The following is a 24,984-nucleotide window of genomic DNA, read 5'->3' on the forward strand; positions in this document are numbered from 1 at the left end:
TGTCTCTCTTTTAAAAAAATACGAACTAAATTCGAAAAGGACTTTCAGTTTGGGCATTAACAAGTCAGTTTAAAAAGCCTCAGCCCAAACCCCGAAGGAGGTTTTGCTCCAAACTGGAAATGACTGGGTAATTGATTTTTTTTTTCAAAAGAGAGCCAGGCGCAGAAGGCCCAGACTCCAGCCCAGCGTATCGGTTTCTATTTTATCGTCACGAAAAATTCACCAGGTAGAAGAAAATCGCCTGCAGAACAGAGTTAAAACCCCAAAACCAAATCCTCTAACTGCATCTTGTTTTTCTTTCGCAGGGCAAGCCTGAAACCGTGCAGAAGGCTGGCTTTATCAAAGGCCCGGTGTTCAAAGGCGTTGCTTCCAGTCGCTTTTTGCCCAAAGGCACCAAAACAAAGGTGAACCTTGAGGAGCAAGGCAGACAAAAGGTGTCCTTCAGCTTTAGTTTAACCAAGAAAACCTTACCGAATAGATTTCTGACTGGTCTGGGAAACGAGAAACAAAATGAAAGTCAGAACTCCCCAGCAGTACCCCTTCAGACTGACTTTAACCCCAAAAGTAAAATGGACCTGGGGGATGCCGCTGGTGCAGCTGAGGAGTCTTCACCTCCAAAACCGAAGGTAGAATTGGGGAAGATCCATTTTAAAAAACATTTACTTAATGTCACAGCAAAACCGCCGCCGGCTACAGCAGCAGCGCTACCGCCGCCGCCGCCTGTGGCGCCGGTAACGGAACCGGTGGCGTTGGCCGCGGACTTTCTCTCAACGCCACCGCCTCCCCCGCCTCCCCCTCCGCCGACGGCGTCGCCTGCGGCGTCGATGCCGGTTCCTGCGGCGGCGGCCTTGCCACAGCTGCCGGTAACGTTGATGTCAACGCTGTTGCTGTCGCCGCCTGTGGAAGCTGATGTCCCCGCTTCGAAGGAGCCGTCCCACGCGGTACCGAAGGAGGCTTTGGAGCTGGACGTCAAGCAGGACGCGGTATCGCGCGGTTTGGAAGAACGCGTGACTCAAAACACGCCCGAGCAGACGGAAAGAACTCCGCAGAAGGAAGATTCCCATATTGGGAAAGAGGACGAGGTTTCCGATGGCTCGAAGGGTGCTCCCCTCTGCTCCCGGAGGCAGGGGTCGAAGAGGAAGTTCTCCCAATCCGACGGCACGCTGCTGGGCTCCGAGTCCGACGAAGATTCGGTGAGGACCTCCTCCAGCCAGCGGTCTCATGAGCTGAAGATATCCAGTTCGGAAAAGGAGAGAGATCCCAGAAGAAGCTCCGCGTCCCTCAGAGGTGATGACCTGGGGAAGTCCTCCTCGCGCTCCAAGTCGGACAGGGACGAGAAGTACTCGAGCTACTCAAAGTCGGAAAGAGATTCACGGTATGGGTCCTCCCGCTCTCGATCAGACAGAGAGAGAAGGCGAAGCCGGTCTCATTCCCGTTCCCGATCTGATCGCAGCTCCCGAACCAGCTCTTCCTACTCGAGGTCGGAGCGTTCGCATTACTACGAATCCGACCGCAGATACCATCGGAGCTCCCCGTACAGGGAAAGGTCGAGATATTCCCGGTCGTACGCGGACAGCCGGGCACGAGACAGCTCGGACTCGGAGGACGAGTACAGGAGGACACATTCCAGGTCGAGCGACTCGAGGCGTACGTCGTCCCACTCCTCCTCCTCCTACAGAGACTCGAGGACTTCTTACTCTAAGTCGGACAGGGACAGCAAAGTGGAGTCGTCTTACGCCGACGCGGAGAGGAGAGGAAGGTCTTCTTCGAAAGCGGATAGAGATTCCAAAAGGACTTCAGAAAGTGAAGTCACCAAAAGGTGCTCTCCCCTCGATGAGCTAGGCTATCGAAAGGGGACATCCCATTCTAAGCCCGACAGTAATGTGAATTCCTCCCGTTATAAGTCCACCCCTTCCAAGACCCCCGCGCCAAAGCCTGATAAATTTAAGAGTTCTTTCTGTTGTACAGAATCGATCGAAGAAATAAAACAGCAGTCTAATTCTCTAGATTTAGAGACCTCTTGTCTAAAAAGCAATGAGATCAGGGTGTCCGTTGCGAAAAAGTTGGAAAGGGAAAAGACGCTTTCTCCGTTAAATCAGCTAAATGATTCGCCGGCTTTTAAAAAGGCAGACGAGTCGAAAGCAGGTTTTGCTAACTCGAAGCCTGAGGAGCTCACGGGAAACGAATGCCACGACAGTGTTACGGAACAAGAAGCTTTCTTAAAGACAAAGCACGATCAGTTAAGAACGTATTTCCCCGTGGAGCTGAGCGTAAATGGGTCCCCGGAGGGGAGGGCCGATGGTTTGGCCACTTCCAGTGCCTCCAAAGCAGAGGACGTTCCTGCGTCTTGTGACGATAGCCTGTGTCGGTCAGAAGCGTCGCCCGTCGTGAAGATGAGTCCGTCGTATCCGTTGCCGTCTAATGGATTTGAGAGCACGTACGCGTCTCAGGAGCCAGAGCCAGATGATTCTCGGGTCCAGTCCAGTGAGTGCAACAGTCTGTTTAGGGAAGTGGAGGCTCCGGCCGCGCAGCAGCAAGGGGAGGCCGTCCCTTTGCCCGGCCTGAATGTAGATCACGCTAAAACCCTGCTTAAGAAGCTGGATGAGCAGGCGACTCCGTGCGACAAAACCAAAGAACCAGTTTTTTGCTACATTGCAGACGATGTCACCCCTGCTTTGTATCATTCGGAAGTCGAGATCGAAGCGGAACCAGCGGATTTGAAAGTTACATCCGAGTCTTTCCTGGACGTGCAGGTGGAGCCGCAGACTGTTACGTGCGATTACGAGAGCGCGGAGGAGCAGCACGCAAAGCCTGCCTGCGACGATGAGCACGCTTATCCTTCCCATCAGATTAGCCTGGCAGCGGAGAGCTCGAGCGGGGATTCCTTCCAGGATGGCTGTTCCCTGAGGCTCAGGTCGGACCATCCCATGCCGGAGGAGAGCGTCTCTTCCAAATGGGACGTGCCACCGCCGGATGGATGCCAGGAGCTGCTCCAGCATTCGGAAGCCGAAGAGATGTTCGAGTTGGAAACTCAGCGCATCGATCTTGGTTCGGCAAAAGGCAAGCTGTCCTTTCAGGATGAACATTCGTACTATTCGGAGGTGCCGCTGGAGCGCCGCGGCAGAGAGGAGGTTGTGGAAGAAAGTGCTGTTTCCACCGAGAGAGTTGGGCTGGATGATTCCGGAGATCAGTGTCTCGGTGTCTCGGCTGAGAAGGATGAGGGAAACGAGCCCTTGGTGGCTTCGGCTTTTCCAGACGCCTTGTTTCCCTCTTGTGATGTTGTCGTCACCGCGGAAGAAACGGAAACGATAACTCAAGCCCCAACGTGCGACAGCAGCGGCAACGCCTCCGAATTTGTTCCTGCTGGCCACGATGATTACTCGGACACGGGGGAGAGCGAGAGCGAGGGAGGCAGTGAGGACAGTGACACGGAAGACTCGGATTCTGATGATGCCGCACCGCGGAAACGACTGCAGTCTGTTGTGGTTGTACCAAAGAACTCGACCATCGCGATGGAGGAGAGCAGCCCCGGCTCCTCGCGGAGCAGCCAGGGCAACAGGCGCTTCTCCGACCACTGGGACGATGAGCGACCTGAGCCCAGTAGACCCTACTACGAAGAGAGATCGGAGAATCTGGCAAGTAAAGGCGGTCCACAAGTAGAGAGCAGATGTTCTCCTAGAGGAATGGAGAAGAGTCCGGCGACTTCTACCGAGCTTAGCAGGAAGGAGACGGAGGAGCTGCGGCCAGATCCGTGCCAACCTCAGAGCGACGGCGTCGACAGTACGAGTCAAGCAGACCTGATGGCAGACTCCCATGGCAAACCCAACGCTGACGAGAGAACAGTGCTGAAGGAGCTGATGTCTATTGGGAGACCCGTCGGCCGACAAGACGAGCAGCCGTTTTGTCTGCCGGAGAGTTTTGAAAGCGCCGATAAATCCCGACTCCAGATGAGCTCTTCCAAGCCAGACAGTAGGCAAGGGAAGGGTGGGCTTGACCCGTCTGGCCATGGAGACTTCTCCAGGCCGGATGGTTTTCATACACCAGAGGATCTGGGCGGTGTGACCTGGGACTTTTCCCAGACGGAAAAGCCCAGTAGCACGTACCAGCAGCCGGATAGCAGCTTCGGGGTCTACTCGGGCTACGTTTACCAGTCAGGTTCGGGAGCGTACGGCGACTCTCAGAGTTACTGGCAAGGCAACGGTTACTGGGATGCAAGGTCTGCTAGCAGACCTTCCGCGGTTAATTACGAACGGATTCAAGGGCAAGTACCGGATTCTCTAACGGAAGATCATGAGGAATACGAAGAGGATGACCGTTGGGATGATGACTGCAAGCCTCGTTTTCCCAGCCCCTCCAGTAAATGCCAGGTGCTTGGGCAGAAAGAAAAAGGCTCCGTGCAGGCGCATGAGATCAGCAGCAATTCCACCAAGGAGCCGGTGCCTGCTGGCGAGAAGAAGGAGGAGGCAAAGGTTTTGGAAAAAAACGCTGCAAAAGAACGAGGCCCACCAAAAAAAAGACGCACGGAGTTGGAGAGCGACTCTGAGAGCGACGTGGACTCGAGGGAGAAGAAGAAGATGAAACCGGAGGCAGAGCAGGTGGAGATGGCCCCGCAGGACTCCTCCATGGTCGGGCGGTTGTGTATCATGGACGACTTCCGAGACCCCCAGCGCTGGAAGGAGTTTGCCAAGCAAGGGAAGATGCCCTGTTACTTTGACCTGATTGAGGAGAACGTGTACTTGACAGAAAGGTAAGTGAGTTTTTATCCTTTTTTTTTTTTTTTTTCTTGTCTTGCTCAACTCCTTTCATCCTCGCCAAAAAACCGCTCGCTCTGGCTTGGCCACGTCGGTGAGCGCTCCTTACGAGCTTCTCGCCGATCCTTACTCCCGGCACAGGCTGTGGTGAAGCCCTCTGACGGTTCATGCCTGTTTAAAATCTTGCCGTTCCATTTAAGTTCCTTGTTCATCTGGTGATTCCTCTTCTCGTAGCCTGAGAAGAAGAAAGGGTGGTTGAGTAATGGTTACTAAAATGCCTTTTTTTTTTTTTAAATATAAATCTGTTTTAGAAGGTATTCTTGATTCAGAGTCAGAATATCCACCACCTATACGCAGATGAAACCTGCTATTTATTTCAATCCATTTTTTTTTTATGTCTTTTTTTTTTGTTTTGCTGGGATCCACGCTCCGAAGCGTTTCCCGATCATCTCATGACGACTAAAATATCCCGTAGTAGATGCCGTGGATGCCCTGCCTTTTCCGTAACTGCCGTTCTCTCGTTTTCTTTTCCATCCTCTTCTTTCACAGTAGAGCAGAAGTTGAAGTAGCCGAACCCTCCAGTTTGCTCAAGTCGTGGTTTATGTGTTTGTAATTTAGAAGATAGGTTTTCTCCTGGGCTTTGGATCGGCCAAACGGAGTGGATGTTAGAGAGGAGCTGAGGTTGGAAGGGATCTTCGGAGGTGATCTCGGTGTGATTACAGAATGCAGTATTTCACAAGGGGCTGACGGAAGTTTGTCCTTTTAATTTAAACCGTAGAGCTTGTGCTGTGTGGTGGGAAATCCTCCGTGTGGAAAAATCAGGGCTGAATTTTCTGGGAATTGGTTTCTCATATGACAAAGTGAAGGAGTTTTAGTCCTTCCTCTGGCTGTAGGTGCCTGTGCGCCTGCGCATCTACGTTAAAATTGGATTGTGGACGTTAAGGAGAAGGAAAAAAAAGTAAAATATCCTGGGATATCTTTGTGAGAAATCCTCTTTTCTGATCAGAAAGTCACCGCCTCCCACTCAGAACAAACCGAGCGTCCTTGGTTACCCCTGTACCTTCTTGTGGTTGTCCAAAGGTTGTCCATCTGCCCAGTTTCTAGAGAATGATTTCCTCCAGTAACGACTGGTGAAGACTGAGGAGCAGTTTCTCTACCCAGGTGCTGTCTAACCTGTGTTTCCGTGACTCACCTTCGACAGGAAGAAGAACAAATCTCACCGGGATATAAAGCGGATGCTGTGCGAGTGCCCTCCTCTCTCCAAAGAAGAGCGAGCTCAGGGCGAGGTGGCTTGTGGAGAAGACTGCCTCAACCGCCTGCTCATGATAGAGTGGTGAGTAGCGTGTCGCGAGCTGATGGAGTTGGGCGGTGGTGTCCGCCGGATGATTTGGGAACCCCTAAGGGAATCCAGGCTTTCCTGAGCGTTGGCAACGAGCTATCTGTGCGCTCTCATTTTCGGTGGCCGGTTGGGGAGGTCTTCAGAGCCTGCATACCAACGTTTAAACCCGACCTTAGATCCTCTTGGGGAAGCTAGACCTTAGTAACCACCTCCGCTCCTCAGTCTTAACTCCAGCCCATCATCAGCGTGGTTGGAAGGAGGGAGTCGGAAATGTCAGTGAGGCTCTTTGAGATCCTTATGTCCTTCCGTTTCTCCTTCTGCACCTCTCTCCTCTCCCCAGAACCTCACTGGGAGGCTGTGGTCCCCTTTCCCCTCCTGGAAGATGCTAGAAGAGGGAGCTCTGCTCTGAGCGGGAGGCAAGGGGTCAGGGCGCTTTGTGGGATTCACCCCCTGGCACAAGAATTGTCACCAGCTGGGGTGGAAGGAGAGGGATTTCCTGGCAGGAGCCCAGTCCTTTGGTTTTTATGTCACAGCCCAGGCAGCAGATGTAGGAGAAGGGGAGATCTTGAGGGAAGGAACCCATAAAAACACGGGGAGAAGGGGCCAGTTCATCCCATTTTGATCGTACAACATCGAAGTGCAGCGGCGTTCGCATTTCCACCGTTTTTATCTTCCTCCAGGAATAAATTGTCTGCGTTTGCACGTTGACAGTCAGATGGTTATGCTTTTTATAGCCAAACACGTTTGAAGCCTTTACGCTGAATTTATTGCGGTTCCTGGGTGTCTGCTTCCCATCTGAGTGGTTTCTGTTATCGCTCTTGTCCTGCTGGGAATTGATCTGCTCCCTTCCCTTCCCCTAGTTCTTCCAGGTGCCCAAACGGCGACTACTGCTCCAACAGGCGCTTCCAGAAGAAACAGCATGCAGATGTCGAAGTGATCCTCACCGAGAAGAAAGGCTGGGGGCTGAGAGCTGCCAAAGATCTGCCATCGTAAGCCTTTGCTCTTTGAACGGCGCCCTCCTGCTGTTTTACTCCCTCGTGGAGGGAAAATAAGTTGCTTGCGCGTTCTTAGTTTCACCCGTGTTAGATTTGCTGAGGTTTTTCTGGCTTTATTTACTGTCCCTGTGCTCCGTCGGGTATCCCTCTTCGTTAGCGGCACGTACACGTCCACTAATTGCCTGTCAGATCTCCCACTCTGGTTTGGCTCTCTTCTCGTTAGGGTTTCTGGTGGACTTGCTTTACCCTCGTCTCGTGTTTAATCTGTCTTCCCTCCTTGTCTGTGTGAGAGGAGCACGCGCTCTGGTTGTGTCTCCTCTTCTCTTCCCACCTCTGCAAGACTTCCCCACTTCTTCAGTCCAGACTACGTGAAGATCCTCTCCTCCCTCGTTAGCCTGTTGCTGGTTAACGGCTGTACTCCTCAGTGCTGGTTTGCCCTCAGCCGTGCGTCCAGACCCCAGTTTGTTTTTCGCTCGTCTCTCTGTCGCTAAAACCCGGTGTTCTTTGCCCCTTGGTCCTGGATCGGTGCCTTTGTCGACACCGTCTGGCGCGAAGGAGCTGGTGGGACTTGAACGCAAGAGTTGCACGGTGCTTGAGCCCATTGGTCCCCTCCTGGGTCAGCAGCAGGTTGGATGCCGATATTTTGGGAATCACAGTCTTGTTCAGGAACTGGGCCACTCAAAAAGCGAGCGTGGCTGGGAAGGAGAGTAGCGCTGGGGACGTTTTGCCCTGTAGATGTGTGCAAGGAGCAGGTCTGAGGTGGGAACGCCTTCCGAGCGGCGCTTTCCCGTGCTCCCAGCGGTAAAAAGCTTTACGTGAGGCTGTGAGAGGGGAGCGAGGACCTTCAACGAGCTGCTGGGGCCTGAAGCACGAGGCGCAGCGGGAGGAGCAGGACGAGCACGAGACAAGGATGGGGTTTGCTGGGAGAAGGGAGCACGGTGGGAGATGTCTCCAGGTGACATCTGCGGTGAACCGCCACGCTCCCACGGCTGGCAAGACCCGGGTGGGATTTTCTCTTCCAGTCTGTGGGCAGGTTGGGTGGGCGGCCTCTCGGGTCCACGCGGGGCGAGAAGTTGGTTGAGCAGAAGTTGGTCATGCTGCTCTGCAGATGTTTCACCAGGCTCTGGTTTCCATCTCAAAGGGCTGTGAGATGGGCACGAGGGGTCTGTTCAGTCTCAAGCGCACCAGAGACGGCGCTTCAAGACAATCTAGAACTTAATTGTGCAGAGATTTTCTGTAACTTCGGGTATTTTAGTGAGTTTCTGTGGAAACTCTCTATTTTTTTTTGCTTCTATTGAGGACAAAGAGTTCTGCTTGAGGAATCCAGCAATGTTTCTGACGCTCAAAGCTGCGGGTCTTACAGCACGGTTTGTTAATTTTATATCGAATATACGAGACCAGTTCACAGGAAGGTACGGGGAAAAGTTTTGGTTGCTTGAGAGAGCCGGGCCAAGTTGTCTAAAACGCAGTGAAAACACATCTGCGTCTTCAACCCAACATGTTCAACCGAAAGCGCCTTCACGCTGCGTTTATGTCAAAGATGCCAGCGTTACGCCGTTGTTAAGCCGAGCCAGCGCTCGCCGGCACTGCTCTGCTGCGCAGCAGCTGGATCAAAGACGTGGCTGAGCATCCTGGCGTTTTCTGCTTCCTGATTTTCCCGATTTGCCGGAAAATCTGAGGAGTGCTGCTGGACCTCACCTTTCCAAGAGCAGGGTCCTGTTGTTTTTGGAGTAACGCCCGTGCAGGGAAGCGGTGGTGATGGGGATTGGAGCAGCGCTGTGGTCCCGTGTGGAGGTATCAGGTCCGGTTTTATTTAAAGTTTTAGAATTTTTGTTTGAAGACAAAACGTGGAGTGAAAATATGGCTGCTCGTGGACAACTCTCCATAGCAAGCATCGTGTCTGCTGGGTGGGCTGGGATCAGGAATGTGGTGGGGCACAGGCCCAGGTTGCCCAGAGAGGCGGTGGATGCCCCATCCCTGGAAACATCCCAGGCCAGGTTGGCTGGGGCTCTGAGCAACCTGATCCGGTTGGAGATGTCCCTGCTCCGTGCAGGGGGTTGGACTGGGTGGGCTTTGGAGATCCCTTCCAACCCAAACCAGTCTGTGATTCTGTGTTGAGAAAGATGGGAAGCAGATCACCGTGTGGAGAGCGCCTTGGGTAAGAGGGCAAATAAATCAAGAGCAGCGGCAAAAGTATCTGCGGCAGTTGGCCTGTGCGTGGCAGGGGGGTTGAACGTGGTTCCTCAACGCTTGATACGGCGGATGAAGTCTGGGAATGTTGCTTTCGTTTCTGTGGGTGCTGTTCTGAAAAGCTGTCGTTTGGAGGGAGGTTTGCAGACTGGCAGAATGTTGCTGCGAAGATAAAGCTTGTCTTGGGAGAAGACAACCTTCTCTTGGGAGCCGTCCCAGCAGAAGACGGTCTGTGGACAATCACAGCTCCGGCGAAGGGCGCAGAGGTTGTACACCCGTAAGGAGACCCGTCCCACCTGGTGTGGGCTTGTTCAGAGATATTTATAGCTCGGCTTTCCTCCCTGTTTCCTGGGCTTGCAGTTTTGTGGTCGAGACTTTGAGGGGAGCTGACCCAACTGAGCAACAGGTCATCAGGAAGAAGACCATTGCTGACGCCTTTGTGTTGGTAGCTGCAGGCTGGGCAGGTGTTTAGGAGGAAGATACGGCTGAGTTATAAGCTGAAGGAGTGGATTAGCGTACCAGAACTTTTTTTTTTGAGCGGACACAGATGGGGGAAGGTGGGCGTAACTTGCACACGTGGGCTGGAAGGCCACCACGGTGCTGTGCGAGGGATTAAGGGTGGGAAGGAAACGGGGTGAGTGGTACCTGCCCAAAACGCTGAATAGTTGGTCTGGGTGGAGCTGGGCGGGGGTTTTTCCCTTTCCTGATGCTCTCCCAGTTAAGAAGGAATGAATGGAAGGGTCCAGGGTGGTGTTAAGCAAGGGAAAACTTCGGAGGGATACCAGGAGAGTGGTTTCACGATACATCTTGGTAGACTGGAGGGGTTAAAGCCTGGCTGTGCTGCAGAATGCCATCTGTGAGCTTTGTGTCTACTTGTTCTCTCCCATCTCTGCTCTAAAATTCACCTTCCCTGCGGCTAAAAATGATATTTCACTGACCTGTCACCTCACCCACCAGACCGGCGAGGTGCAAACAGGCTTTCCGTTCCAGTTGAGGACACCACCTGCCAGCACCTTCTCTTAATGCTCCGTGTTTTCCCCTTCGCATCGCCCACAAGGTCTTGTTCTTTTCCAGAATAAACCCTGCTTTATCCTTACGAGCGGGCTTTTTGCTGGGATACACCTACCCATGTGATAACTTAAAAAAAAATTAGCGGGATTGCTGGGATGAGGATGGATAATAATCGTAGCTGCACCACCAGGATGACCAGGCTGCGAGTTTTATTCAGAGAACCCGTCTTAGCAGCCGTTATTTTCTCTTCCTCGGTGTTTCTTGCTTGCGGAGTGATGGTTTTTTCCTCTTGGATTTTGCAGCAACACTTTTGTCTTGGAGTACTGCGGAGAAGTGCTGGATCACAAAGAGTTCAAGGCTCGCGTGAAGGAATATGCCCGGAACAAGAACATCCACTATTATTTCATGGCCCTGAAGAACGACGAGGTGAGCGGTGTGGTTGCTGGGCTTCGCCCCAGTTACGTACGGCGCCGATTCCCTGTGAGCCCGCTGAGCAACGTCCCGAATCCGTGAGAATTGACTTCCTAAGGAAAGGAAATTTTGGCTGGCTTTGTGTTGTCATACCTTACATTTTTTTAAACCCATTGCTCGGTTTCAACTTGGTTTAACAGAAGTCTGGTAGCTTAACTCTACCCCAGTGTTCTTGGAGAGGAGAAATTGTCCTCCCAGGGGAGGGGACGGAGTCAGGCCCGTCCCTTCCACACGATCAAACATCCGTGGCAGAGAAACCGCGTCTGTGTCCCACCCTGGGGAGATGCTCCAAGCCAGACTCAACCTTCTTGGGTGCCCAAGTAAACCAGTGTAGAAGACACACCGAGAACCCACTCTTCCTTCCTTCCCTTGCTCACAGAGGGACATCAAATGGGGCCGCTCTCAGCTGGTGGAGTCCCTCCGTGCGGAGTTACTGTCATTGAAGTATTTATTACCGCAAGATCTCGGTTATTTATCTGCGCTTCGGCTCTGCAGGATTGCGGAGCTGTGGTGCAGAGCGTGTGGCCTTGCTTACCTTGGCTGAGAACAACGCGTATAAATTTAAATTTAATATCGTATTCTGCTTATCTCTTCTCCCAAGAGTTTTTGGGTCTGAGTAGCTTTACAGTAAATGAGCTAAAAATACTCTGGAGTGCTTTTTTCCTCTTTTTTTTCCCCCCAAAGTCAACGATTTCTGTGGCTGCCGTGGGGTTGCTTTGTGAGCAGAAGGGGGCAGGTGGGAGCGTTTCCAGTTCGGCAGGGAGGACGCGGTGATCCGCGAGACGACCTTTCTGTTCGGTACGACGCTGGTGGCAGAGGTGTTTGGCTTCCCCAGCCCTCGTGGTCGTCGTGCCACGTATCGGAGGGTCAGAAAGAGATGTTAAAAATCGGGGATCCCCGCCCGACTGAAGAACTCTGTATGAACCTGCAGTGAAAAATAAGAACCATGTAGCAGTTGCTTCATGCTCTTCTGTTCTGGGGACACTTAATATCGTTACAAAACCCATTTTCCAAGCCAAATACAGTTGTTAGCCGGAGCAGGAAAGGTTGATGACTCCTGCATGGGCTGCGTTCAAATACGCCGCGTCCGTAGCTTCGGATTCATGCCTGCTGCAGAGAGAGGGAAGCTCTTTCGCTCTGTTTATCGTTTCTTTTCTTTTCAGATCATCGATGCTACCCAGAAAGGAAACTGCTCTCGTTTTATGAACCACAGCTGTGAACCAAACTGCGAGACGCAAAAGGTAAACTGCTGGATCAAAGCTGCTGCTTCGCGCTGCCTTGTGACTTAAGCTCCGAGCGAAAAGCGTTTCTCCTTTTTTCTTTGCCTCTTTGTTTTGGGGTTTTTTTGTTGTTGTAGCTTAAGGAAATGGAAACAGCTGCCTTTGAGATGGGCGAGTACTGCCCAGCCCGTTACCAAATCCTAAATTTATCGGTGATGCTGAGTTTAAAGGGTTAGGCTCGTTAATTTAAAGCAAAACCAGAGTTGAGCCTGGCTTTGTAACACCTCTTGTCTTGTTTTCTCCTTGCTGTAGTGGACTGTGAACGGGCAGCTCCGGGTTGGATTTTTCACCACCAAACTTGTCCCGTCGGGCTCCGAGCTGACGTTTGATTACCAGTTCCAGCGATACGGGTACGTTTGGGCTCTCTCTGAACAGAGCAGTTGTAAATGAGCTGGACTTGATCTAAAAGGCTACCTGGTTACAATTTCTTCCGTTTCTAACACAAGAGATGGGGAGAGGAATTTCCCATTGATTTCATCTCTTTCCCAGTGTCACTTTATTGCCTTTTTGTTCCGCTTCGTACCATCGGAGAGTGGAAATTTCCCAGATCGTTATCTTGGTGGTTTCTTTCCTCTCCCTAGTTATTAATTACCCAAGCTCCAGACCCTGCCGTACCCTTAGCTAACGCCTCTTCTTCCCCACCCACCCCAGTTTTACGACTTTGCAAACACTTGCCGAGCTGTAAAACCCCAGCAGATCCCGCGTTCCCTCTTCCTGTCCTATCCAGAGGCGCGGGTGTGCGAGCTCCGGCGTGGGCTTTGCCTCCTTTCTCCCAACCTCAGCCCGATATTTTTGTGTTACTGCTTCTCCAGGTGCAGGGCGAAGTACTTCCCTCTCTTTATTGTGATGAGCGCAAAACAGCGCCTGACAGCGTCTGGGGCAACCTGTAATTACGAGATTAATTGCATAATCCCTGAGCTTTTGAGCTGAATACGGTTGTTTAAGGAGTGTCGTCTCCTTTTCCTTCTGGATCCTGCCTTCTGCAGCACTGTGGCCCTTTTGTACGCAGAAGAACCAGAAATGAATTTGTAGTTGCATTATAAAATGGTTTGTGCTAAAGCGTGCGTTTGACACTGTCCCGCACGACGTCCTTCTCTCTAAACTGGAGAGACACGGGTTTGACGGACGGAGCACTCGGTGGGTAAGGAATTGGCTGGACGGCCGCACTCAGAGAGTGCTGGTCAACGGCTCAGTGTCCAGGTGGAGATCGGTGACGAGTGGCGTTCCTCTGGGATCGGTGTTGGGCCCGGCCCCGTTCAGCATCTTTGTCAGACGGAGCGCACCCTCAGCAAGCTCACCGACCACACCGAGCTGTGTGGTGCTGTTGACGCGCTGGAGGGGAGGGATGGCATCCAGAGGGACCTGCAGTTTGGAGAGCGGGGCCTGTGCCAACCTCACGGAGTTCAACCAGGCCAAGGGCAAGGTCCTGCACGTGGGTGGGGGCAATCCCAGCACAAATCCAGGCTGGGGGGAATGGATGGGGAGCAGCCCTGAGGAGAAGGCTGGGAGAGCTGGGGCTGTTCAGCCTGGAGCAGAGGAGGCTCTGGAGAGACCTTAGAGCGGCCTCCCGGTGCCTAAAGGGGGCAAAAACTGGAGATGGACTTTTGACAAGGGTATGTAGTGATAGGACAAGGAGTAAAGGCTTTAAACTGGAAGAGGGCAGATTTAAACTGGATTTAAGGAGGAAATTCTTCACTGTGAGGGTGGTGAGACACTGGCCCAGGTTGCCCATCTCTCTGATGGAGAATAATTTTCCTGTGCTGCTTCGTTTTGATATCTTGCGTATTTGAGTTCAGTGAATCTAGACTCCTCTCGCTGGAGTTTTCCGGCTCTCATCTCTTGGCCATGGTTCCTGAGCTCAGGTTCTGCTGCAGAGAAGATCCTGCGGCTGGGCTTCCCTGGTTCTTACTGCTGATACTGCAGGGCTGCGTTCCTCCTGTAGATCATGGACATCTCAAAAAAAAAAAAAACAAAACCCCCCCGCCAAAAAAAAAAGCCATTCTCCCAAGCAGTTGCGGCATATAGTTTAAAATTTACGGTGTGTCAAGTAGAAAATAGAGAGATTTTGTAGAAATATTGCCTGAAGATAATCTAATTTATATCTCTTCTGCTCTCCATGGCTGTATATCCCTGCAAAAATCCATCTTCCACCTGAATCTTACTGCTTCCACGAATCCTCAGCCCCTTCTTTTCCCTCGTGGATGTGTAATCCTGATGATATAAAATTCCTGTATGGATTGCAATACGCGGTAAGAAGTCAGCAGACCCCAAACCCCGGCCTTTTCCTTTCTGGTTCTTGGTTCTGAGCCTGCAGGGAGCCTGGACGTGGAGCAGGCTTTGGTTTCCAGCTCGGACGCAGCGGGATCGGGGCAGCTGCCTGAGAAATAAAGACTTGTTTTGGGTTTTCAGTGGCCAGAAAGGCCTTGCCGTGCGGAAAAAGCTCCTGTCCTTCCGAGGATGCGCTGAAGAGTAAGGTGAAATAATTTGCCGTGGATGCGGCTGATGTGTTCCTAAACCGCTCTCTTCCTTCTGCCCACCAACAGCAAAGAGGCTCAGAAATGTTTCTGCGGCTCGGCCAACTGCCGGGGTTACCTGGGAGGAGAGAACAGGGTCAGCATCCGAGCGGCCGGAGGGAAAATGAAGAAGGAGCGCTCCCGTAAGAAGGATTCGGTGAGTCTGGTTCTCCTTTCTTTGCGTGGTTTGATTTCTTCCGCAGCGTGGCGGCGACTGAGGGTTGACACTGGGCTTGGTCCTCTCCGTGTGAGCCGTCAGGTCGCCTCCGTAGTCATCTCCTGGGATCAGTGACTCGTAATTACCTCAAAGTCCAACCGTTTCCCTGGACGTATTTATATAATTTTATTTTTTATGGGCACTTGTGTTCTCCTGGAGCTGTAGTTAAACGTGTGTTTCCTTTCTCTGGGTAACTTAGCACCAAATCCCACCGGAGAAGGACTTTCGCAGGTAGAACATCCGCTCATCAACACCACCTGCTGCTAAACAGCACGCTCAGTTCTACCTGGATTTAAAAATCGGGTTTGTGCCGCGTGATTTTTAAACGTCGGTGAAAGACGGATGATTCCAGCTTCACCCTTTAGGACCTTACCTGAAATCTGACAGCTGACAGGGCGCGGATGTTTGCCGTCTCCAGGCCGGGGTGTGAAATTTGAACCTGCTTTGGCCTCGAGGCAAGCCAGCTTCCAGGAGGAACGTGTATGAACATGCGTCCTGTTTCTTCTGACTTCGTTACACTTGTGTTTGTGGAGCCATGTGAATGAAGTAGGCAATTGAAATCCAGACTTTTTTTTTTTTTTTTTGAGGCTTCTCATCGCTTTTCATGCGTGCAATCCTCCTCCGCTGCGGACCTACTCCCCGCGTTGAACCGCAGCGATGGGTTCGCACGGTAGATGTAGGAAACAGCGGCGAAGTCTGAGCGAAGCAGTAAAAAGGAATTTTTCCTGGGTGCAGAGCGCTCCTTTTGCTTCCTACGAGATGGAATTGTTCTCCTCTCCTTTGAGATATAACCCTCTATCCCTACAAGTAGGGTTTGGCACCTCCTCTTTTGGGAGAAGCTCCCGTAGAAAACGCCAGCTTCATTTTTGTTTACTGTGATGGAGAGTCAGGCAGCCAAGAAATAATTGAATAGGCGTTTATAAGTGGGTTTAACGTGCTGATGGTGGTATTTCGGTGTCCACGTGGAGGGGAACACGCGTCTGGTTGTGAAGATGGTGAATATCTGGTAGGTATTGAAAGAAATAAATCGATCTGCAATCAAAGATGATCTCCTAGCGCACATCTGTGTTCCCAGTATAAACCGAACTGGTGGGAACGGCGCGCTCTTGTACGGGATTTAAGGTCTTAAAAAAACCCCGTAATAGGCCAGATAAAAGAAACCCAACCACGTTGAGTCGAATTAAAGCCGAGCTTCTTTCCGCTGTGGGCAAATTGCAGTCGGAGCCAGGGAACAAATTGTCTCTGCCGTCGCGTTGGCGTGAGCCCGGCGCGACCTGAGAGTTTTTCCTTGGCCGTTGTAGGTGGACGGGGAGCTGGAAGCGCTGCTGGAGAACGGAGAAGGCCTCTCTGATAAGAACCAAGTCCTCAGCTTGTCCCGGCTGATGGTTCGGATCGAAACTCTGGAGCAGAAGCTCACCTGCCTCAAGCTCATCCAGGTGAGTAGGTCCCAACTGGAGGACTGGAAACCGTGTCCCGTTACAGCAGCGGCCTTGGAGCTCTCGTTAGAGGGGGAAGGTGCAGAATGCCCGTTTCTAGAAGCAAATAAATCCCTTGTACGTAGGGGTTTGGACAGTAAATTAGTATTTTTTCAGCTTAAAATCATAGTTTCCCTATCTCCAAGATTATCCTGAATTTTACCTCTGACTGCGTGATGAGTTGCAGCCAGTTCTCTGTGCAATCCGTTGTTCTTAAGTTGTATTCCCCGATACAAGCTGCCCGCCAGGTATCGGTTGTAATGGCTCTGCCGCGTGCGTTGCTGCCGCAAACCCGCTTGTTACGGCCGCTTTAACGATCTTAGGCCAGCGCTGGTCTTGGTGGGTACTTAATTCTGGCTTCTGCAGTGGGTTTGAGGGGTAAGATAAGCCCAGCTGAGCAGGGTTATCCCGCAGGGAGCCATGTTATCCTGCGGAAATGAAAGATTTTTTTTGCCTGTAAGTCTCTGAGCGTTCGCACAGACCCTCTCTAATTTGGCTCCTCCAGAACACGCACTCGCAGTCCTGCCTGAAGTCCTTCCTGGAGTGTCACGGCTTATCCCTCCTCTGGATTTGGATGACGGAGCTGGGCGACGGCAGAGGAAGCACCGCTAACAACCTGAAGTTGCAGCTGGAGGTTGGTGCATTCCCTCGGGTTCGAAACTTCCCTAATTGCTCAGAACCACGATGATTTCATTTTTATTTTTGTTTAATACACATTATATGCTGAGTGTTCCCAAAAGAAACCCAGGTATCTTCCAAACTAGAGCCTAGAACTTCTGCTTGAAGGGAAATGCTTAATACATGGAAAGAATTCACTCTGGTGGTTTTTCTTAGGTTTCTGGCTTAGCGACATGAGCCAGACTTAAACAAAGAGCGTTGCCGTCATCGTTTGTTCTGTGCTGAACCGCGCGGGGCGTTGGAGGTGGGGACGGTCTGAGGCGGAACTCGAATATTTCTGTTTTCTGTGTGCGCTTCGGTGTTGCGTGCAAGACGACATCTGGAAGTTCCTCTATTAAAGGCGCTTCCATGAGAAGGTTGGTGTGCAGTGTGGAGAGGCGCACGCGCTCCTCGAGCCCGAGCAGGAAAGCAGAAGCCACGGGAGCTCCAGGGCTCCAGGTGCCTCTTCTCCTGCTGCCTTTGGCTTTTCAGGAGCAGTGACAATCCTGCCCAGCCCTGCTTCTTGACCTCAGAACCGTTTTTTTTCCAAGCTGGTACTCAACATTTCTGAATGACTCACGTCCTGCTCAAGCCTTTCTCCTCTTTAACACCATGGCTTCCAGTGTTAAATAAAATTTTGGCTGTGGATACCTGGAAAAACTCCGTGCTGTTGGGCTAGGGGGTCTCTGACGTTAACTTAGAGCTTGCTGACTCGTAGGGGTTGAGCAGACCTCCCCGAACTCCACCAGCCCGGTTCTGTGCAGAGCGCGTTGTCGCTGATGGGCCGTGTACGTTGCGTACCGACGTTTTGAGACCAAATCTACGGGAACTGAGTTGTTCTCCTGCGGTAACTGCTCGTAGAAGGGAGCTGAGCTATTCCCCTTTGGGACCACGGTGTTTTCTCCTTTGGGGTAGGTAGGATCCGTACCGTTTGATAGATGCTGGATAAATCCAGGTGGTTCTTCACTGAGTCGCAACTGGATCACAACATCTGTTGACCAGATCACACTTTGCTTATTTCTCCCCCTTTTAAAAAAAAAAACCTGGCATTATTTTAAGAGAAATGATCTTTTGGCCATCAGATGCCTGTGGTAGAACTTAGCGTCACACCGTAAAAACATCTTCTGTCCTTCACTCCTGGAGGGCTGGTTTTGGAAGTGATCGAGTGAAAAGTCCTGTGGAAAACCTGGCTGTCTCTTGGTTCAAAAATGGAAATTCGAGGTCTGGTCTTGGGAGAGAAGTTGCAATCAGCTAGAGGTGCCACCAGTATGAGATGCTCACCGCCTCCCATGGTCTGGAGCTCCCCGGTTTTCCGCGTCTCTTTGTGCATCTGGTTCAGCTCCGCGAGCAGCAGGCTGTCCTCCCGCTGACGCCGATGGAGCTCCAGCTCCTGCTGCAGCACGCGGCACCTCTGTCAAGCGAGGAGAAAGCTTTCCCGGTGTTAGTTTGCAAACTTTTTTGGGTCGATCTCTTCTGTTTTGACTGCTGATAGATCTCGACGTTTCGGAGCAGGTTTTCTCTCGTGTAGCACATCGAACTGCTGTGTTGTTGTATTGATCGCCCTAGGAATGGTTGCGGCCAGCCTTGAGCGTCTGAGCTCTTTGAAATCAGTTTAATTGCACCTAATTGCTAAATTAGTTTAATTGCTAAATACTTGCGCTCAGTGTTTTCCACCTGCTCAAGCTTTATTCGCTCTCGGCAGAAGTTCACCGCCGCGGTTCAGCCTTGAGAAGGGATTCCACCATCCCTGACCCTTGACCTGTCGCCACGTGCTGATATTTCGGCGTCACCTCTTCTTGAGAAAAGGTTGGAGATGGCTTTAAGTCCTGATGGCTCTAACGTTGTGATTTTTGTCTTTGCAATTAGATTATGAAGACGCTGGAGCTCCTGCCCATACCCACCAAGAACATGCTGGAGGAGAGCAAAGTGCTTCCCGTCATTCAGCGCTGGGCTCAGACCAAGACCGCTGTCCCGCAGCTCAGCGAAGGGGACGGCTACTCGAGCGAAAACACCTCGCGGGCTCACACGCCGCTCAACACGCCGGATCTTTCCACCAAGCAGAGCGCCGAGGGTGACACGGACACCCCGAAGAAGCTGGTGTTTCGAAGGCTGAAAATTATCAGTGAAAACAGCATGGACAGCGCCATCTCGGATACAACCAGTGAGCTGGAAGGAAAGGAGGGCAAGGAGGACCTGGACCAGCTGGAGAACGCCCCGATGGAGGTGGCAGAGGAGCAGCAGCAGCAGGAGATCAAAGCCGCCTTTGACGCGCCGGTGGAGAGCAGCAAACCTCAAGCTGCGGAGCTGGAGGCCGAGCCTGAAGCGGAGGTCAAAGAGAGCAACGGTGCCAAGCTGGAAGAGCCCATTACGATGGAAACGCCGTCTCAAGACGAAGAGGAAGGCGTCTCCGACGTTGAGAGCGAGAGGAGCCAAGAGCAAACGGACAAAATGGTGGACGTGAGCGATTTGGCTAGCAGGCTGCTCGACAGCTGGAAGGAGCTCAAGGTAAGAGGCACCTCCCTGCGGCGCTGCCGCCTCTGCTCTCGCTGAGGCAAACGCGGGGTTGGTCGCGGGTCGGTGCAGACGGGGCTGAGTTGTTGTCTCCTTGGTAAATGGTTGACGCCTAAGGTTGCCTTTTCGATGCGAAAGGGCTTCTCCGGGTGCTTTTTTAGAAGTCCTTCCACCGCACGCCGCCCCGTACGTGACTTGCAGGGGATTCCCAGGCGTCGGAGCGTTGCACCCTGAAACGGGAAGATAATTCAGTCTGGGCACCGCAAAGCCACCTTAGTCATCCCGTTATTTTTTAGGGTCCCCTCCTCTGAGGGACTGAGGTTCCTTTCTCAACCGCTCAGAAAAAGAGGCTGGCGGCAGCACCTCGAGCATTTTTGCTTGAAGTGGCCCGCTATCCGTCAACGTTGAGACGAATTGAGAGACCGTCTATTCCTAAACTCAGTTATCACAAGATTGTCGGTGTTTCCGGTCCCGTTGACATCTGCTTTTCATCTGCGACGTCTGGAGCCTCCAGAAACCCGTCTGCTGGCCAGATTGCCTTCTCTAGCTAGCGGTAGTGCTGGGTTAACCTCTGGGTGTCTGCAGTTGGTGTTGAAATTGGGGAAATTCTCAGACTTGCGGATGTTCGTTGAACCTGTAAAGACTGGTAGAGTTTGCAGCTGCTCAGGGTTTCGCTCCCATCAGGCTCTTCCTCCCAAAAAACCTCTTTAAGAGAAGGGCTTGGTGGCTGCGGGCTGCCTTCTCCAGAATCGGGCAGTGTGGGTGGCCAAGTTGGCCGCTCCATCTTTGCCGGACAGCTTTTTTTTTGACGGGACGTGAGATGACGTTTCAGTAGCTCGCCGCTCAACGCTTCAGGCGTTTCCTGGGGTTTCTTGAGGTGTTTGGAAACTCCTCGCCCATCTGCTGCTCCTGGGGGTTTATGTTCCCTAAATTATATTTGGGAGCAAGAGGGGTGGGAGCCTTTAAGTTGCTGAGGATCCAGCGAAGGAACCGAATTCGCTGCCGTGCTTCTGGCGTGGTGTGGGCTTGGCGGAAGAGGTCATCGATGGTCTTCTGCCCTTCTCTTGATCAAGCATCCGCCCAGTTTTAATTATTGGAAGTAGTCTTTAAGCAAATTCATGTTTTACGTTGCATCATGTAGCTAAAGAGTTTGTTTACCCTTTCCATTTGATAATTAGTAATGATTTAGAAGAGGCTGAGAAAAGCAACAGGTGGTACGCGGACTGCAGCACCACGTGCAGATGGAGGAGACCGTGGCAAGCTTTGCGTCCCTGAACCTTTGCTTGTACCGCTCAGCGACTGCAGTTATAAACATCAGCGTTTCTGAAACGTCTCTGGAGATTCACGTAAGACTTGAAGAGTCTTACCTCGATCTCTGAGTTTTTCAGAAGAATCAGATACTCGTGAACCAGCCCTGAGGAGGTGCTGGTGGGCGAGAAGCTCAACGTGAGCCGGCAACGTGCGCTCGCAGCCCGGAAACCATCGGCACCCTGGGCTGCACCCCCCGCAGCGCGGGCAGGGGGCGAGAGAGGGGATTCTGCCCCTCTGCCCCGCTCTGGTGAGACCCCCCTGCAGCGCTGCGTCTGGCTCTGGAGCCCCCAACAGCAGAAGGCCGTGGAGCTGTTGGAGAGGGTCCAGAGGAGGCCACGCAGATGCTGGGAGGGCTGGATGCCCCATCCCTGGAAACATCCCAGGCCAGGTTGGCCGGGGCTCTGAGCAACCTGATCCGGTTGGAGATGTCCCTGCTCCGTGCCGGGGGTCGGGCTGGGTGGGCTTTGAAGGTCCCTTCCCACCCAAACCAGTCTGTGATTCTGTGATTTGCAGAATTTGAGCGCAATAATTTGGGCCATAAATCTTTAGTGGGAGAGGAGGTGAGACTTTACCAACAACTAAAACATGTTTCTGTAGAGAAATTAAGTTCTGATTCTTTTTTATTTTTTTTTCCCCCTCTCCCCTCTTTACCAAGTGGATCTGATCATTTACTAGATTTTAATTTGCAGACTTCAAAAATTTCCTAAAATCCTTACAATTTTCTTTACGGGAGTGACACCGTCAGGCTGAATTTATGGCTAAATCGAAAAAAAAAAAAAAGTCCATTTTCCATCCATTGCTGATAGCTGGGGTTGTTTAAACTGAAAGCTAAGCCTGGTCTTAGTCTTTAGAGATAGGCTTGGTTTGAACCACCCTGGCCCAGCCTTGTGTTTGCAACCGGCCGAGTTCGGGTCCAGGATCGCGTCCTGCGGTGTCTGAACTTGAAACAGCGGAGGAAAAAAATATTTAAGAGCCCTGATGAAAAAATGTGAAGTTTTGTTTCTCCAAAACCTTGATTTGAGACCGAATTTGGTGTCATTTCAGCGCCGAGGCTGGTGGTTTCTTCTGAGCTCGCAGTTCTTCGGCCGTGGGTATCTGGAGAGCTTTGCTGAAGCCCGTGGTCAGGCTGTGGGGTCCCGTCCCGTCGCCGTTGCTGGTTGAGATGTGGATCCGCATCCTTTCCGTGTTCTCATCTGCTTCTTAATTAACCTTGTGTCGATGCGAGGATGCGGCTCTTGTTCCTGGTCGTAGGGGTGAGGCCGCATCTCACGAGCCCTGGCTTTGGAGTAATTCTGGAAAATCCGACCCAAAAAAGAGCAGAGTCATGCCGCGGGGCTGTGCAAACTCATTTTTTTTTCTTCTGTAAAGCGTTCGCATCCTGGAGATGCGTTCTGTCCTGGATTTTAGCTTGGCACTAAGCTCCTGACCGCTCTCACCGGTTAAGATGCCACCGTGGCCCAGCGTGGTGATGGCCAATACCACCTTGGAAAAACCTGGTTGCCCCAGTGGCAAGCGAGCGAAGCGCCTTTCCCAGCACATCCGAGCTTTCCAAAACCCAACTGGCACTGGATTGTGGGAGTGGGAGGGTCTGAAACCTCATAACTTAAGCGATGTCCTCTCCAGTCCTGCTGATGGACCTCCTTGTGATTTCAGCCGTTTCCATCTAGCTTCTCAGGGCAGCATGGGTCTCCTTTTCTCAACTCCGTTTCCAGCTCCGTGCTGAAGAAGGGAGAGGACGCAGCGAGCACGCGGTGAAGAAACTGGAGGATGGTTGGGAAGCTGGATGGTGCATGAGCGATAGGATGGGTGCAAAGGGGACAGAGGTGGTTAACTCATTGATGCCGACCGTATTTTGGTGCGTCCGTTGCCAGCAATGGACGTCGCTCCAGGAAAATCCCGACTCCTGGCGTGAAAGGATTAAGTGAGCCGTCTTTTTCTACACCTCTGTGCACAGGACTTGGAAGTCCTTGGCTTACGGGGCTTGTATGCTCCCTCTCCTTAACCCGTGAGGAGCGTTGGCCATCCCTACACGCCCATCGCAACGTACGCTCCCGTTCCCCAGTGGGGTAAGTTCTCAGCCTGGGCTTGTGCGCGCCGTTCCCGCTCTCCGAGGAAGCGGTGCACACCTTTCCTCCTGCTGGAAACTTACTCTGGGTAGCAAAGGCTGGTTGGTGGACACCCAGAAGGGTGCAGGTGGTGGTTCAAAGTGGTTCTTCCAGGAACCTTAGCCTGCTCCAGCCGGAGGATTGCGCTCCATGGGCTGATCCGTGCGGCCAAACCCAGGATGGAGATGACGTGATGGTCAACAGACCCGCTACTCTGCCCTTGTGGCATCACAGGAACAAGTGGCAGGGTCAGCACCACCCAGCGTGGCGAGCTTTTCTCAATGTCCTTTTGATGGCTTGCGTTTCAGTAGCTGAAGGACAGGAGAGCGCGTTTGGCTTCAGGAGTGGCGTGTGCTTTAATAGCCTTGGTGTTTCAGGGTGGTCTGGCGTCGGGGTTTCCAGGCCTTGAGGTCCTGCAGCTCCACCACCCACGCTGGAGGCTTCTTCTGATGACCCGTTACACCCCTAAAATCTGCCCTGTAGCGAACTAACGCACAACCAGCGTGGCAGCGCTGGCTGCTGCGGGACGTCCCGCCGTGCTGGCGTGGCGTGGCCACCGCTCTGTCGCAGGTGGGACTGAGCTTTTGGCATCTTCCTCCACCCTTGGGTGGGCAGAGGATGCCCTCACCTCCCGGGGAGGGGACAGGTAGGAGCTGTAGCTGTGAGGATCCCCAGACCTTGCCCTTACGAGCTGGAGAAGATCTTTTTTTTTTTAAGAAAAGCCTTTTGAAAGAGCCAAGTGTTTTGGGTTTAAGACTTTTTAGTTGGGCAACTCCGGCCTCACGAGTGTTTAGCCGTGACTTGGAGCTGAAGGCTGAGGTGTTACCCCAGCTTTGGCCAGGGTGGACTTTCTCTTTTGCAATGAAACCCGTTCGGTGGCGTTAATTATCAACCGGAACGAGGACAGCAGAGCTTGGGTGACCCGGACAAACCGAGCTTTCGTCTTCCGCTGAGATTGTCTTCCCAGATCACATGTGATACCTCGTGATGGGACGGCCCTGTGAAGCTGCTCCTGCCTGTCCGTTTCCCAGACAAGGCCTCCTGGAGCGACTGGCTCTCATTCCGGCACGCACGTTGCGTGCTTTAATTGGGAGGCTTGTAATTTCTTCTAACTTCCAGCAAGAAACCGTTTGCGAGAACAATAGGCGCTGGGGAGCGGCCAGGCTGTTGTCTGTGCTGGGTTTTTTTGGCCTTCAAGCAGGGACGTCGTGGCGTTAGTCCTTTCTCTTGCTCTCCTCCGTCCCTTGGCGTCATACCAGAGCTTCGTGCTCGTGCGGAGAGGATGAGGAGCTGCGGAGGGAAGAGGGGAACGGAGCGTCGCAGGAGGGAGGAAAGCGAGGAAGAGGAGATCCAGCCCTGGCTGGTGGAACGTTGGGTGTCCGGCCTGGTGGGGGACGGATTCGGTTGCGTGGTGGCTTTTCGACACGACGAGAACATGACTTCGGAGTACTCCAGAGCGGAGTTAGGTGAGACAACGCGGCCTGCGGGTCGGCTTGGCTTTGAGCGCCTAAGTGTGGTGAGCTCCAGCGGGCTGGTTGCTTTCCAGCTCTAGGTCCAGGCGTGGGCTTCGGCCCTTTGGCCCCAGGAGAAATGTGCCTGGACCCCGGTTGGGTTTGAAACTGGATTGGCACAGGTTGGCATGGAAGAGCGGCCACCCCTTTGCCAGCTCTGCTTGCGTTGGGACGACCACAAGACGAACCTCTGCTCGATCATGCTCTACGCCCATCGTTGGTGTTCGTTGGTCTTCTCCAGTTTAGCCCCATTAAATCAGAAAGGATCGTCAGCGAAGGGACAGATTTCTGGAGAGGGCTTCATTGGGCACAATCCTGCTGCATCCTTTGAGTCCTGAGACCCTTCTGCGGCTCTCTTGCCCCTCCCAAGGCGAGGATGGTTTCGTGTCTGCAGCTGGGCAGCCTGAATCCTGTGGGTTTTGGTTTTTTTTTCATTTCTTTTGTCTGTAACAGACTCGTATCACTTTTCTTTCTGTATTTAATTTGCTGTGCAACTCATTAAGAATCGTTCTGGAAGGTAGGGAGCCATTTGGACTCGGTTAGCGGCGGTTGCCTTGATTTAGCAGCTATGCACGCTCAAAGCCAGCGGCTTCCGTTTCCAAAAATAAAACAGCTTTTTTTTTTTTTTTTTTTTCCGGAGTTCCCCC

The 24,984-nt window shown here is 52.4% G+C and overlaps 1 protein-coding gene across 1 annotated transcript in view; it reads left to right on the plus strand.

Moving 5' to 3' along the window:
* SETD2 (SET domain containing 2, histone lysine methyltransferase) overlaps window positions 1–24,984 on the plus strand; it is a 64,373-nt gene that overhangs the window by 18,494 nt on the left and 20,895 nt on the right. The window contains exons 3-12 of the mRNA XM_086741665.1: window positions 306–4,747; window positions 5,953–6,084; window positions 6,951–7,079; window positions 10,589–10,712; window positions 11,921–11,998; window positions 12,290–12,387; window positions 14,581–14,707; window positions 16,069–16,203; window positions 16,748–16,876; window positions 18,766–19,404. Of these exons, the coding sequence (XP_086597791.1) occupies window positions 306–4,747; window positions 5,953–6,084; window positions 6,951–7,079; window positions 10,589–10,712; window positions 11,921–11,998; window positions 12,290–12,387; window positions 14,581–14,707; window positions 16,069–16,203; window positions 16,748–16,876; window positions 18,766–19,404 (6,033 nt within the window). The remainder of the gene's footprint in view (window positions 1–305; window positions 4,748–5,952; window positions 6,085–6,950; window positions 7,080–10,588; window positions 10,713–11,920; window positions 11,999–12,289; window positions 12,388–14,580; window positions 14,708–16,068; window positions 16,204–16,747; window positions 16,877–18,765; window positions 19,405–24,984) is intronic.

The sequence above is a fragment of the Chlamydotis macqueenii genome, chromosome 2, assembly GCF_036417535.1.
Source record: "Chlamydotis macqueenii isolate bChlMac1 chromosome 2, bChlMac1.mat, whole genome shotgun sequence".
NCBI lineage: Eukaryota > Metazoa > Chordata > Aves > Otidiformes > Otididae > Chlamydotis > Chlamydotis macqueenii.